Source organism: Aythya fuligula, chromosome 10 (assembly GCF_009819795.1).
Source record: "Aythya fuligula isolate bAytFul2 chromosome 10, bAytFul2.pri, whole genome shotgun sequence".
Taxonomy (NCBI): domain Eukaryota; kingdom Metazoa; phylum Chordata; class Aves; order Anseriformes; family Anatidae; genus Aythya; species Aythya fuligula.
The window spans coordinates 21402709-21417962 of NC_045568.1; the positions used below are offsets into that span (position 1 = coordinate 21402709).

The 15254-nt window shown below is 58.3% G+C and overlaps 2 protein-coding genes across 2 annotated transcripts; one reads left to right on the plus strand and one right to left on the minus strand.

The window, feature by feature from the left end:
- Window positions 1-284: 284 nt before the first annotated feature.
- On the plus strand, window positions 285-3855 carry CAV3 (caveolin 3). The gene is made up of 2 exons (XM_032194383.1): window positions 285-398; window positions 3514-3855. Exons 1-2 carry the CDS (start codon window positions 285-287, stop codon window positions 3853-3855), a joined length of 456 nt encoding a protein of 151 aa, XP_032050274.1.
- Window positions 3856-6939: 3084 nt separating this feature from the next.
- Window positions 6940-11766, minus strand: OXTR (oxytocin receptor). Its single transcript, XM_032194182.1, has 2 exons — window positions 10836-11766; window positions 6940-7511 (listed from the first exon to the last, which is right to left on the minus strand). Exons 1-2 carry the CDS (start codon window positions 11764-11766, stop codon window positions 7264-7266), a joined length of 1179 nt encoding a protein of 392 aa, XP_032050073.1. The 3' UTR covers window positions 6940-7263.
- Between the last annotated feature and the right edge of the window lie 3488 nt (window positions 11767-15254).

The following is a 15254-nucleotide window of genomic DNA, read 5'->3' on the forward strand; positions in this document are numbered from 1 at the left end:
AGGGTCACCACAGGAGCAACTGGGGGGCCACCAGCCCCCAGCATGTGTGACCCCCCCCCCCAACCAGTGACACTGCTGGGGCTCTCCCCAGCAAAGCCCCTTTAAGGGCTGCTCGGGGCGGCGCGACATTAATTTTAGCCTGGAGCACAGCCAGGGGCACGCGGGGGCTGCAGGGCAGCTGCTGCAGCGCCTCCGCACCCTGCCCTCCCCCGGGCCCTCCCCCTGCAGAGCCCCAATTTCGCTGCTTTTCACCCGACGGGTGCCAGCCTGGCGGCGGAGGAGCTATGGCAGAGGAGCAGAGCGAGCTGGACGAGAGGATCATCATCAAGGACCAACACACCAAGGAGATCGACCTGGTGAACAGAGACCCGAAGCGGATAAATGAAGACGTTGTGAAGGTATGGCTTTAAGCGCTATTTTTGAGAAGCATCTTCCTTATTGCAACAAGTATATGGGTATCTTCATCCTGCATCTGGTCTGACTTCAGCTGTGGCTTTAAGTCACTGGTGCACGTGCCTCAAGAGGAGGCAGCACCTCGGGTGGCAGCGAGGTCGCTTGCTGCAGGACCCCCACCCTGCGCTGCCAGGGCCATTTGGATGCTGGCTGGACACCCCTGTGGGGTGCATGGCTCCAATTAATGCAATATCCCTGATCCTTTGTATATGCTGTGCAACTCCATGGGCTGCAGCTTGAAAATTATGGAGACACCCTCATTTGTGACAGCAAGTGGAAAGCCAAAAATAAAGCAGGCTCAGCCTATATCACTGATTTAAAGTGAACCCTGGAAAAAAAGCTACTTATGATCAAGAGTTGACAACCTGAGTACCAGAGCACTTAGACATGTATTGTCCTCTTTGGAAGATTGTTTCTCCTGGGTGGCAGCATGAGGGTGCAGCGAGCCTCCTCACCTGTTTTTGATCAAAAGGAGTAGCACATCCCTGAAAAGGGAATCGCTTTCCTTAATGCTGACCACTGAAACTTGACTGCTCTGTCAGTCGTGTAATAAGATTTGTTAGAATTATGCCAAAGATAAGTTTGGCCCAAAGGAGGACGGGCAGAGAGGGAAGGGTTTTGTTAAAACTGTTTGAGAGATCAAAGTGAATGACACCGGGAGTGACAAGACTCCGAGCCTGCTCACAAAGGCTCTGAGCAAGTCGTGACCTTGATCGCACTGCTGAAATGCAAGCCTGCATTTGTGCATTAAAATGCTTTCTATTACAGCTAAAACCGTGGGCATGGCCAAATTAAAGTGCCCCAGATGAGCTGGGGCAGTGCCAGCCATAGATGGGCACCTTCCGGCAGGGCGAGACGTGCCCGCGACAGCTGCCGGCGGCTCGGTCCCCGCGGCCCCGCACGGTGTGTGCCCACATCTGTGCCGCCCCCGGCGCTGCCTCTGCTCGCACTGGGCCATGGGCAGGCCCCACGGCAGAGCTGGGCCATGGGATCATGGCTTTGGGAAAGGGCACCCCAGAAGCAAAGCCTGGAGAAGGGGGGGGTCTGTGGCAGGGCGTTGTCACAGCGAGCCAGGGGGATGGCACCAGGCCGGGGGCAGCTGCACCGCCATCAGCCACGCTGCCCATGCCACATTGATGAGCTCCAGCACGGCTCATTGCCAAGTGCCAAGCAATGCCCTGTCAGACCTACCTGCTCACTGCTTGCAATGCCACCAGCTGTCCCAGGCAGGCCCTGTCAGGGTACGGCAGGCCATCCCTAACCCCCTCATGCCATTCCCCCATCCCACCCCTTCCCCTGCCTTTTTCTGCCACAGCTCCAAAACCCCCAAGAGGATTTTGAAGCTCACCAGCTTACGTGACCACAATACTTCCTCAGCTTTGGAAGCTTTCAGAGTGCTTAGTCCAGCCACCTCGCATTCTTCCAACCTTAAAAATAGCACCAAAGATAAGGCTGGGCAGGGAGAGGCAGAACCGCCAGGCCCTTACCCCCGGGCACTGCCACTCGCCTGCCTCCCTCTGCAGCAGCTCAGAGGGGCAAAGCCTCTGCAGCGAGCAGCAGCAAACTAGAAAATGCCCTGCCCTTAAAGACTTAAGGGCCTTTAAATGCCCTTCCTTAAATCTTCACAGGTCCAGAGGCAGGCTAGGGCAGGAAAGCAGACTAAGAATCACTCATCTAGGTTGGAAGAGACCTCCAAGATCACCGAGTCCAACCTCTGACCTAACACTAACCAGTCCTCCACTAAACCATATCACTGAGCTCTACATCTAAACATCTTTTAAAGACCTCCAGGGATGGTGACTCGGCCACTTCCCTCGGCAGCCCATTCCAATGCCTAACTTGCAGGCAGCAAGGTTCACCCTGCCATAGAGCCATATCTGCTCGCTGAGGTGCACCAGCAGGAGCTGGAGACCCCAGCACAGCTACAGCAGGGGCAGCAGCCAAGTGTGCTTGGCAGAGCTCTTAAAGCCCTTCCCTGGACACAGCCATGGAGCACACAGGCAGCACCCACAGGTGCTACCACCTGAAGGCACCGGGGCAGAGCCCAGGCTCAGCTCACAGTTCAGCCTCTCTGCCCCATCTCTCCTCAGAGCCCCTTCTGACACACTGGAAGAAAAAAAGCAGAGGAGAAGAGACTCCTCCCTTATAAGCTGCTGCTCCCTTCATTAATTGATCCCCTGATTAGCTAATCAGGCAGTCAGGCAGCTGAGATCTGTCATTCATTGCCAGCCCAGCCGGGCAGTCGATGCTGCTCACCAGCCCCCACCAGCCTGGCTGTTAATTCCTAATCCATGTCAATATTTGCCCAGCATCTCTTGCCAATCCCAGGAAATTAAAGATGATAGCGAATGATTTTACGATCAAAGTGCTTCCAAAACCAGAAGGGATGTTGCAGTTTGACAGACAGGTATAAACAGACACATTAGCCTCGCCAATGAAAGGTCACGCTTTTTTCAAGACAAATAGCTTGGCTCATGCATTCCCTAAAAATGAGTTACATCACAACGAGATCTCTGTGCATAGTTCAGAGACTTTTAAGAATATTTGTAATGCAGGGACACTCCCAACGCATGCATATAACACCATATCCCTGTAAGGGCATGGCCAAGCTGATGTCTCTCTCTCTTCAGGCAGAATGCAAACAAGCTGAATTGAGTACCTTGCCTCCGAATATATAAATAAGTAAACCATAAATCAAGAGGACTGTTGGGGTTTTATTAGCGCAAACCACCTTCCTGCCGAGCAGGCAGCCCATGCCTGAATGCTAAAAAAGGGTAGGAACGGGCTCTGGCTTCCTCCAGAGTAAACACATCCACGCACATCACTGCTTCGGAGCACTCGTGGCCGGCCCCAGCACCTGTGAGCGTGGTGCACAGCGTGAGTGCTGCTGGCCCTGCCCCATCTCCCTCAGACCTGGGCACGGCATCCAGATGCACTGGGGTCTGTCCCTGCTCCGGGGCTGCGACCCCGCTGCCCCCTCTGGGCTCCCCCCACGTGGCAGCAGCTCCCTGCTCCCCCACTGCAGTCTGTGCTCACCCCCTGCCTCTTCTCTGCTCCCAGGTGGATTTTGAAGACGTGATAGCTGAGCCAGTGGGAACGTACAGCTTTGACGGTGTCTGGAAAACCAGCTACACCACCTTCACCGTCAGCAAGTACTGGTGCTACCGCCTGCTTTCTGCCATCCTGGGAATCCCCCTGGCCGTGGTCTGGGGCTTCCTCTTTGCCCTCATCTCCTTCTGCCACATCTGGGCGGTGGTGCCCTGCATCAAGAGCTACCTGATCGAGATCCAGTGCGTCAGCCGCATCTACTCCCTCTGCATCCACACCTTCTGCGACCCGCTCTTCGAGGCGCTCTCCAAGATCTGCAGCAACATCAGAGTTGCTCTGCGGAAGGAAACCTAGAGCTTGAGAGCTGCCCCAGCCATCGCGCTGCTCGTGGTGTGCCCGCCTCGGCCACACTGCCTCCTCACCTGGGGGACCTGCACAGCACGCAGGAGCCTGCGGCACAGCTGGCTCTCGGGACTCTCCCCCAAGAAGGAGGCACACCGAGCTGCCCCTCGATCCATCCTAAAGACAGCAGTGGTGTCAGAACCTGGCGTCATGCCCTGCTCCTGCAGGAAGGACCGCAGCATCCCCCAGACCACAACATCCCCCAGACCTCAGCATCTTCTGGACCTCAGCGTCCCCCAGACCTCAGCACCTCCTGGACTGCCGCATCTCCTGGACCATGGCCCTGGGCCACCACCTGCAGCTGCAGAGCAGGGAGGGAGCAGCAGAGCCGCCAGCATGCCGCCAGCTGCCCCTCACAGCCCTGCCTGCTCCGTCTCCATCCTCCAGCATAACCCTGAGAAAAACACTCGCATATGAATTATTTGCCGCAAATAATTGTTGTTGTGAAAGCTTCTGTATTAAATCAGGCTGCACAAAAGGCTTATGGATAGAATAGTGAAAAAAAAAAAACAAAAAACTCTTTTTCCCTGTGTGTTCCCATTTCAGCAGAGCTTCAAAAAGCAGATTGATTAGTGTATGAAATGCTGTGTCTGCCTCCTGAGAGGACGTGAAGGGCTTGGGCTGCCGACAGCTGCACAGCCACTGGTGGCAGTTTGGCGCTCACTGCAGAATTACAGGGCAGCGCTGGGCCTGCGGGCAGGACACCCTGGGGAGCACCAAGCACGGGGCAGCCGTGTGGGTGCTCCCCACAGACAGACAGTGCCTATGGAGCGGGCAGCGGGCTCGCCATGGGGAGCAGAGGGAGCAGACGAATCCCACAGCCCCCCGAGGAGGGGACCCGGCCGTGCGCAGCGCCGGGGCTGGATGCTCGTGGAAGGCATAGGTGACAGCAGCCCACAGAAGGGCGTTTGTCACACACCATGCCCCAGGGCTGCCAGCGCTCCTGGGGGGCATGTGGGGGACACGGGACCGTGTCTGGCCGGGGCCCAGCCTCCTGGGGGCAACACGGTGCTCCTGAAGAGGGGGACAGGGGAAAGGTGCAGTTCGGGGCTGTTTCCTCCCCTGGGCTGTCAGTCAGTTTGTTTGGCCCGTGCTCCGCAGAGCTGTGTTTTAACTGTGAGGCGCTTTGTTGGCTCTGTCCTTAAGTGCTTTGCTGAATCAGGGCCCAGGAGGTCTCATTGTTCACTTATTATTCTCAGTTGTATTCATGTGCTTTTTTTCCTTGGCTTCCAACAAGTACTTGAAGCCGAAGTCTCTGCTAGTGCTATGCCAAGGGCTAGGAAGAGCCAGATTTTCTGTTGGTGCTCCTCCAGTGACTTGGGACTGTGGGCCTTCGTTATCCCACAGCGACGTAGCACTGACGCTCAGCAACACCAGGCCTCGAGACGGATAGTGGTACACACAAGAAAAAAGATAGTTAAATGTTTGTAGGGAAAAAAATAATGTTTCCAATAACACTTTGTCACAAGCATTTTTTAAAGCTTTTTGAAGGAATAAAAGTAATAAAAAGCAATGTTGGAATTACAGTCGGTTTAATTTTGTTGTTGCTGTCCTAGCAGTTCACATCCTGAACCAGCCCCCTCCAGGCTCCCCACCACGGTGGTCTCCAGGCTCCCTGCGCAGGGAGCGCACGCTGCCACTGTCAGCGCCTCTGTCTCCCTCTGACCCTCTTGAAGCATGTGTCAGCCCCGTGGCCGGTGTCCCTTTCTGTGACAAGCCTCTAGCTTATCCTGACAGAGTGAAGGCAGCCCCGGGGCGAACTGTGCCCTGCGGTGGGCAGGCAGAGCCGAGGCACCCTCCGGGGACATCCCAGGGTGCGGGGGCACAGAACAAAAGAGGAGCGAGTGCGAACGAGCCCCCATGCACTCAAAAGAGCCCAAGCACATCAGGGTCCCCTTCTTGTTCCATGCAGGAGGTAGTGACTCTCAAAGGGAAAGGGGATGAACATAGGAGGAAAAACTCTGTTTTCATAACGATTTAAACCAGTCCGTGAAGTGTGCTGGGACTGAATGTGCCAGGACTGAATGTGCCGGGTCATAGTCACTTGAAGCTACGAGAAAAAAATCAAAGGAATGCCAGAATATAAAAGGTGAAAATGTACCTGTTAGTGACAGTGAAAAAATAAAGCTAATACATAGATAAATGCATTTTTCACACTCATTCCCAACACGTAAGGCCAATTCAGGTTACCCCTGAGTGCACACAGGCCTCACTTCTGCATGCCATCCCTGCAGGTGCCCACAGGAGAAGCAATCCAAGCGAGGGTGGGAGCGTCTGTCCTCAGTGCTCCCTCCCAGCCACCCGGACAGAGCTCACCCTGAGCTGCTCCAGCCTGCAGAGCCCAGGCCACAGCTAACTCCATGCGACGTATAAAGTGGTGTACACATCTTAAGTGCTTGGTGCAGTGCTCTATAAACAAAAGCATCCTTACCGTGAGCGTACTCAGGTCTTGTGTTTAAAGCGTAGCATCCCGACAGTTCCCTTCCTTTTTTCAGTATTGCCATGCTTCTGCACTTCCCCTCCCTCTTTCCATCAAGACACAGTCAGAAAATTTTATTTACAGGTATTTCTTTGCAATAAAAATCCATGCCATAAGCATGACCTCGTGCATTACAAAGCAAGATTGCATTGGTGTAAAAGACTAACTGCTATCTACAGTAAACCCAAAGCAAAAGCTCGGCCTCGGGGGACTCTGCGGGAGTTTTTCAATCCCACGGAGCCCAGATGCAATCCCCAGTGCCAGCCCTTTAGAAGCTTTGAGCGCGTTCAGCAAATGTATTATTGCACACATCCCCTGATCCTACAGTCGTGTCTGCTTCCCTCGCTCCCACTGCCCGACGTGCACAGCCCTGCTGGTGGCATTCCCGGGCACAGCTGTGGGCACGGGGACACCCGGCCCATGGCACCCCATGGCACCCTATCCCACCCCATGGCACCCTATCCCACCCCACAGAACCCCGCAGCCCCACGCTCCCCGCTCCATCCCGGCCATGCCACCTGCCCAGCACAGGGGAGCGGGGAGGGGGCTCCCTTCAGTCGGGGTGAGCCCAACTCTGGCGATTGCTCGGGACAAAACCTGCCCCTCGTGAGTTTGGAAAGCCACCCGCCTCAGCGGCAAATGGACACGGAACCGGGTTCGTGCTGCTCAGCGCCACGCACCACCGAAATCCCGAGCACAGAAGTCTTCCACTGGCTCCTGCCCCGGTTAAATAACAAACGCTGTACATGCTCACCCTCGCGCAGACCCTATGTACACCTATTTACACGGAAATCCCCTCTCTGGTCCCAATCACAGCTTTTTACAGGGGCGTGCTGAAGGCGCTCAGCACGGCGGAGAAGCAGGGCCGGGCCGGCGGTGCCTCACGTCGCGGGGGGCTGCGTGAAGCTCCTCTGGCTCGTGCTCTTGCAGCTGAGGACGAAGGAGGAGGAGTTGCTCTTCTTGCTGACGCTCAGGTCGCACGCCGGCCGCGACTTCAGGTAGCGCGTGGAGCAGCAGAGGAAGCGCCGCATCAGGTCGTGGAAGAGGTGCCCCGTGTACAGCATGTAGATCCACGGGTTGCAGCAGCTGTTGAGGCTGGCCAGGAGCATGGCGATGATGAAGGGAGAGGCTGCAAGGCAGAAAGAGCCATCAGGGTGCTGTGGGGCAGGGAGAGCCCCCGGGAGGGCACCGGGCACAGCATAGCGGTGCCTGCCCCGCACCGGGACACACGGCCCTGCTGCAGAAACACCACAGCAACCGCACTGGTAAAGATGAGGTGGGATACACGAACAGCAGGCAGTGAGTCCGTGTTTAAGGAATTCCTGCTGAGGGTTTTCCCAGAGGAGCTGTGTTTGCCCTGCTCGGCTCCCAGGCTGCTGGTTCTGGGATGTTAACCCCGCAACACCTCGCAAAGAGGCAGCGCTGCTCCTCCTGCTGCAGTCAGCGCTTGCAGTGCCCTCCTGGGGGACATGGCAGAGAGCAGGGCCCAGGATAAAGAGCCGGTGGGGTCTCTGCCACCCTCCCCAACATCCCCAGGGTGCCCCTGATGGGGCTGCCAGGAGCACCACTCCCAGGTGTCCCCACCACCAAAACGCAGCTGCAGGGACGGAGGCCACCAGCCCAGCCACATCCACGCCTCTGCACAGCACTGTCCCAGCCCCTGAGAGCAGAGACATTTTCCTTGCCCCTCTCCCCGAATTAATTTCCACGTACGAAGCTGTGCCATGGGAAATGATGGCCGTTTCCATTTCAGTAATGAAATCTGGGAGCCTGGCAACAGCTCCTGGCTGCACACCCGGCTGTCGGGGTGGCGAAGGTGGCAGCGCGGTGCCAGGCACAGCACAAAGTCCCCAGGTTTCCCACCCATGGCCGAGAGCTCAGACCGGCACCGACCCGTCAGAGCAGAGCTGCTGGCCCCACAGGCTGGTGGCCACGCTGGCCCCAGGTGCTGAGCCCCATAGGGGTGGTGTGCCCTGCGCCAGCCCCGCGCCCCAGCCCGGCTTCTGCCCTCCTCGTGTGCTGCCAGCAGGCGCGAGCAGTGCGGGCGTTACTGGGGTCTGGCTGTGCTCGCTGCCTGTCTGCCTCTGCAAAAATCCACTTGCACCTCTGAAACCAGAAGAGAAGCACAAATAGTGAGTGCTGGTTTCCAAATGCACCTTTAACCCGCTTGTGCATAATTCCTGCTCAAGTGATGTCTGGTCCAATTGCTTTTAATTTCAAGTATATGCGAAAAGAGAGCCATGGGGAATTGCTTCAAAATCCCAGGTGCGAGACCTGAGACACATCACAGCAAGTCACTTAAAAAAAAAGCAATCATCCATCTGTTGCTGACTCAGCTCTCCTGTCTCCGAGGCACATAAATTGAGCCTCGTGGGGCTCTCTGTGCATGGTGAGCATCGCGGGAGCTGCCCCAGGAGTGGCTCAAGAGCTGCTTGCCCCTGCCGAGGTGGGGACGTCTGATTCTGGGGCACTGTGCTGGCACCCCAAACCTTCAGAGCAGGCCCCAGCCCCACACACTGCTCACACCGCAGCAGCAGGTATAAACAGCTCCCTTCGCCAGGCATGTTCTTTGTGACATCCTATGTGGAGGATTCTAAAAATTTTCCTAGCAAGTCAGAGGTGGCAGAGCCCTGCTGCTGGCCGGTGAGCTCGCTGCCCCTCGCCTTGTCCAGCACAGCACCCACACCGCCTGTAGCTCCTGCAGCACGAGGAGCAGCTGAACTCACCTCCTGCTGCTGGCAGCGTCCTGAGATTCTGCCCAGCCAGGGCAGCCCAAGCTTTGGTGAAAAAAAGAAAAAAAATCTGGGCTGCAGGGCAACCTGCTGCTTCTGCAAAGAGCGCGGGCTCTGCAGCCCCTCTCGTGCCCCTGGGGCAGCCCGCAGGAGGACGGAGGGCCTGGGGAGGGCACCCTGGGGTGCTGTGGGCTGCAGCCCTCCTCGCCCAGCAAAGCAAAGCAACAGAAAGGGTGGCACTGCCCGTTCGACAGTGTAGGCAGGGGCAAGTCTGACTAACAGGCAGGCATGGCTGCGACCCGTAGCAGTGCCGGCTACGAACCTGACCACCCTGCGCAGCCCCGCTGAGGGAACCGGCAGCGGCAGAGCTTTGGCTTTCTGATGAGACTGCAGGCTGGAAATACAGCCAGAGGGAGAGACACAATTCATCCAGCTTCTGAAAATTTTGACTAGCCTAAAAGTTTTGACTAGCCTAAATCAGGTTAAAAAAAAAAAAAAAAAAAAAAAAAAAAAAAAAAAAAAAAAAAAAGATAGCTGCCTGGAGCACCTAGGAGGGCTTAAAAAGCTGTGCTTATGTCTCCACCTGGAACGGAAGGGACAGAGAGAGGGAAGAAAGGCAAAGCGAGGGGAGCTGGAGCCAGGCAGGAGAGCTGCTCTGGCTGCTGGGAGCACAGATGTGCACGGGCTGCCGGGGACACCAGGTTTTGCACTGGAGGTGTGTAAATGACACCAGTTAACGAGTGTGTAAGTGACACTGGCTAACAACACGACACGACGGGAGTACGTGGTGCGACCCAGCCGCAAAGCCCCTGCCGTGGCAGGGCTGCGGGGCAGACAGCAGGGAGCCGTGGCTCCCCCTCAGCCTGTGGCATCCCCAGGCTCCGCGCTTCTGATGAGTTTGGGGCACTTTGTCTAAGAGTTGTCCCCCAGTGCACTTTTTTTGTCCTTTTTCCTAGCTCACAAGGCTGTGCAGAGTTTTTCTTGTAAGCTCTCCCCTCAGGTGCAGGGACACCTCCGTGCAGAGGCAGCACAGACTCGCTCAGCTACAAGCACACAAACCCAAGGAGGGTCATATATTTTACTCTGCTTGCAACCTTAGTGACGACAGGAGCAGCCAGCACCAAGTATAAAAAATGACAATTCAGTGACACCACATCCTTTAGGAAAAGCCCTTGCTCATAAATCAGGGGGGTTCTGGAGGAACCGTGCTCCAACCAGAGATAAAATAACAGCGGCACAGTCCCTGGGAGGATGGAAGCAGGAGAAGAGGGTGAAAGAAGGGCAAAAGAGTTGAAAGCAAAGAAGTCAGCGAGGACAAAACGATACTGCAAAAGAAAAGAAGTCAGGCAGTGAGACGAGCAGTTTGTGCTGTGGGAGCTGCCGCGTGGAGCAGGAGCGAGCAGCCGGTGTGGGTAACTCAGAGCTCGGAGGCTGAGCTCTCACAGCCACCTCGGGGAGCGGCGACACCTCCCCAGCCACCGCCAGCCACGCAGCCCGACCCCAGAGCCACAGCCACCCTGGATTTGTGCGGGCTGAGCCAGCCTTCGCCCAGGTACAGCCACCACCACCCCTCCCGTTTCTTCTCCATGTTCAGAACTTCTCCCCGTCCCCCTCCCAGCCCCCCGAGACCCGACCCAGCTGAGTTTCTGGCTGCCCCCGCAGCCCGCTGCCGGGTGTCCCCGCGGTCGCTGGACTGAGCGGCACGGGGGAGCAGGACGTACCTTCCTGCGGGGCGTTCGTGTCCCACACAGACCACATCTGCACGAAGAAAAAGGGCGTCCAGCAGACGATGAAAGCTAGCACGATGATGAAGGTCATTTTGACCGTCCGGATCTTGGCTTTGGAGATGAGCCTCGTGCTGCTCACCCTGGCAAATGCCGTCCCGCTGCGGGCGTTGGAGCTCAGACCCACGTTGGGCCCGTGAGCCGTCTTCAGCTTCACGTTCTGCCAGATTTTGAAGCTGATTAAGCCATAGCAGATGCTCAGCATCAGCACAGGGATGATGTAGACCATGAGGGTTATCCAGGTGACATAGGCTTTGGGTCCCCAAGGCTGGATGAAGTCTGCCCAACAGTCGTAAACTCCATTCCCCACATCCCTCAGAGAAAATATGTGGATCTGAGGGATGCTGACCAGCAGGCACAGCAGCCAGGTGAGGAGGACAGAGACCCGGTCCGCCCTCCTGTGCAGGGACCTCAGCGGCTGACAGATGGCCAAGCAGCGGTCCAGGGACATCAGCAAGAGCATGTAGGTGGAGGCGAACATCCCCACCACCTGCAAGTACTTGATCAGCCGGCAAAGGAAATCCGGTCCGTAAAACCTGAAGGTGATGTCCCAGATGAGCTGGGGCAGCACCTGGAAGATGGCCACGACCAGGTCGGCGATGCTCAGGTGCTTCATGAAGAAGTACATGCGGGAGTGCTTCTGCCGGGTGGTGTGGATGGCCAGCAGCACGCACAGGTTGCCGGTCAGGGCGAGGAAGAGGATGAGGCAGAGCACCGTCACCTCCACCTTGGCCATGTCCTCGTTCCTCTTCAGCGGGTCCGCCGTGCCGTTCCTGCCCGCCGTCTGGTTCTCCGCCGGGACGCTGCCGTTCCCCAGCGACCCGTTGGCCGCCCACAGGCTGCTCCCGGCCAGGTACAACTTCTCCATGGCCACCCCGGCCCGAGCCCAGCCCGGCGAGCGCAGGGAGCCCCCGCGAGCCGCTCCCGGCCGCAGGCAGGCGCGGCCCCGGCACGGCTCCGCTCCCCGGCGCTCGCCCCCGCGCCGCGCTCCCGCCCGGCCCCCCCCCCCCCCCCCCCCGGCCGCGGGGGCAGGAGGGGCTCCGGGCATCCCCCCCGCCCCGCCCGGCCCTCGCCGTGCCCGCAGCCCCCTGCCCCCGGCGGCACGGGGCGTGCCGGGGGGGGTCGGGGACCGGGAGCGGGGAGCAGCCGCGCCCCCGTCCCGCTGCCGGCACCCACGCGGGGAGAGGGGGACCCCGGCTGAGGGGGGCGGGGAGGGGGTGGGAGGGGTGGGATGGGAGGGGTGGGGAGGGATGGAGAGAGGTGGGGTGGGGTGGGGTGGGAGCGGATGGGATGGGATGGGATGGGATGGGATGGGATGGGATGGGATGGGATGGGATGGGATGGGATGGGATGGGATGGGATGGGATGGGATGGGATGGAATGGGATGGGGAGCAGCCTGGCCCCCTCAGCATCCCCATCTCATCTCCGTCCCCAACCCCAGCCCCAGCCCCAGCCCAAGCTCCATCCCCATCCCCATCCCCGTCCCCATCCCCGTCCCCATCCCCGTCCCCATCCCACCCCACCCGCCGCAGCGGCGGGCGCGGAGCGGGTCCGGGGCCGGCTCCGGACCCCGCCGCCTGCGCTGGGAGCGGCGGCCGCGAGGGGGAGCGGCAGCGCCGGGCCCGGCCGGGCCCCCCCGAGGGCTGCGGGGCGCCCCCGGCCGCCGGTGCCTGCGCCCGGCCGGGAGCGGAGCCGGGCACGGGGCGCGGGGCTGTCCCCGAGTCCCCCGCGGCTCTTCTGGCCCCGGTGCCGGCGAATTGTCCCGAGGCTCGGCAGAAATTGCCCTTCGGAGCCCCCCCCCCCCGCCCCACGGGCTCTCTGCGCTGCTCTCGCCGCGTCTCCGTTGCTCCGGGCCCCCGCTGGAGGCTCGCACTCGCGCCCCTGGGCAGGCAGCGCAGCGCCAGCCACCGAAGGCTTTTTTCTTTCAGAGAGATTGTTTTAGAGTAATACCAAAGCAGTTCTGTTACAGAAAAAGCCGCGGGTGTGTTTGGTGTCACTGCCATCGGTGCCACTCTCAGCCTGTGCGTCTCAGAGAGGGGAGGAGGCTTCCCCTGGACTCACTTCCCCACGAGGGTTGCAGGCACCGGGCACTCCTGGAGAGCCCCCCCACGCCTCAGCAGCACCTTCCCGAGCCCTGCAGCAGCCCCGGAGCCATTCCCAGGCTTTTTCACCAAAAAGGTGGCTTCAGCACCACACCGCCCGGCACGGCTGCCTCAGCCACCCAGCCCCAAGCAAAAGGAGCGTGCTGCTGCTCGTTCCACTGCGCTGCTTTTCCCTGATAACCACATCTCAAACTCTACTTAGCCTAGCCTTAGGCCTTGAATAAACATCCCTGAAGTTATTTTTAAAGATTTTTGGGAACCTTTAGCTCTATGCAAGATGTAAAAATGTTAAATACTTTGGCAAGTTCTTCCCTCCAGGGTTCACGTTCTTCCTCCTTCAGGCAATAAAACGGCTGTGGGAATCGCTGAGGATAACAGCTCACCATGTGCAATGCTTTTTTTTCATTGTTCTGCCCTTTTCGGGAGAGCTCTGTAGGAGGAAGTGACCTTGGGTGAAATCCTGGCTGCAGTGGAGTCAAGGGGAGGTTTGCCACTGGCTTCACTTCATCCTGCAGGGCACTCGGAGGTGGTGCATCTGTGCCAGCAGCAGCCTGCGGTCGCCTTGGGACCCGGCTGGCACTGGCGTGCTGGCACCACGCACCTCAGGTGAGTGCCCTAGGACAGAGCAGCCCCAGCTCCTCTTCACTGCCAGCTGAGGCATCGTTCACAGCCACACAGACCCTGATTGCTTCATGGAGTTAGGGTTCTGCACCAAACTGCTCTGAATGCAGACCACAGCCTTACACCAGTTGCATTGCTCAGGAGCGTTCGCAGCCTCAAAGAGTGGTGTGTAACTGTAGAATACATTTTATTTCAACAGTGAATCATAACTGCTAAACTGTGGAAGAGCTCTCCTAGGATTCGTTCTGTTTGTCCCCTTGCCAATGCCAGACTGATCCCAGTGCTGCGTTTTTCTAACGCTCTGTCTGGTCTGATTTTGAAGTGCAGGAGCAGCTTATCGAGCTGCTTAGGTGAAGGATCACGCTCCTCAAGGATGAAACTTTGGATTCAAAACGTGAAGGCATGGAAGGTTTTCATTAGTCTCACATGAAGCTTTTGGCTACAGCCTAGGCTCTCTGCCCATGCCCCACTCAGAGGCACAGGATCTGGCCCTGCCTCATGGGTGGTGCTGAGCCAGGGGCAAGGAGCTCAGAGCCAGACCTGTGTCAGGAGCAGCAGAAGGAAGCATCCCGCTCCCTGGTGCATGGAGGCTGCAGTTCTTCCCCTCCCCATCACAAAGAGGGGATGAATTGTGTGAGCAGTGCAGGTGCTGCTGCCTGCCTCAGGGCGCACAGCACACCACACACCACCCGTGGCTGCCCTCTCCTGTCCCGACGCACCCCCAGCTCCCCAGCAGCCGCTTTGCTCGGCGCTGTGGCTGGACGAGCTTCACACAGAGCTTTGTCTTCAAGTGGTTTGCCAGCTGCCGAGGAGCCAAAGTGCTCCCGCTCCCTGGCCGAGGAAACCAGGGCTGACAGCATCTCCGTCCGTGAAAAAAGTTTTTCTCCTCTCCTGGGCAGCTCAGAGACAGAAATCATTCACTGGGTTTTGGCACCCACCTCGCCAGTTATACAACGTCTGACTCTCCCGTGTATTTTCTCATCTATTACCCTGTTTTCTGGCTGTTACAATTTGGCAGCTTACATGTTTGTTTTACTCAACTGAAAAGATTTACCAAAGGGCAGAAATGAAATGAAATCTCTTCGGCTGAGGATGAATTCAGTAGCCATAAAGCAGGTTCCTGCTCCTCTGCAGGCTGCCAGCTCCGGGCCGCCACGGGGCTGCTCCTGGCACAGCACGGGGGGCACTGGGGGGCACTGGGAGCACCATGGGGCACCCGGCAGCCCTGAGCCAGGCAGCACAGGGAAGGTGCAAACGCTGCCTGCCAGAATTCAGTCGGGTCTGTCCTGGCTGGGGAGGCTGCCGGCACAGCTGTGCACGGAGATGCTGCCCGAGATGCTGGAGCCTGGGCACGCTGCGGCTGGGACAGGCTCTGTCGTGTTCCCCATGCACAGCTCTCCTCCTGGCCATTAGCTTCTAAGAGTCCCAGCTCTCACTGTGGGTGCAAGGGAGAAGACAAGGCTTTCAGGGGAAATTGCTCCTTCACATGGCCAACAAATGAGCTTTTCAGCAGCTACCCAGACACCAGCTCATGCTCACGGAGAAGCCCAGCCAGCTGCACCTCGCAGGGAAACTGCCCGATTTTGAGCCCTCCCTGCAAGCCCTGTGCAGGTGTTGGGTGCTCATCCTGAC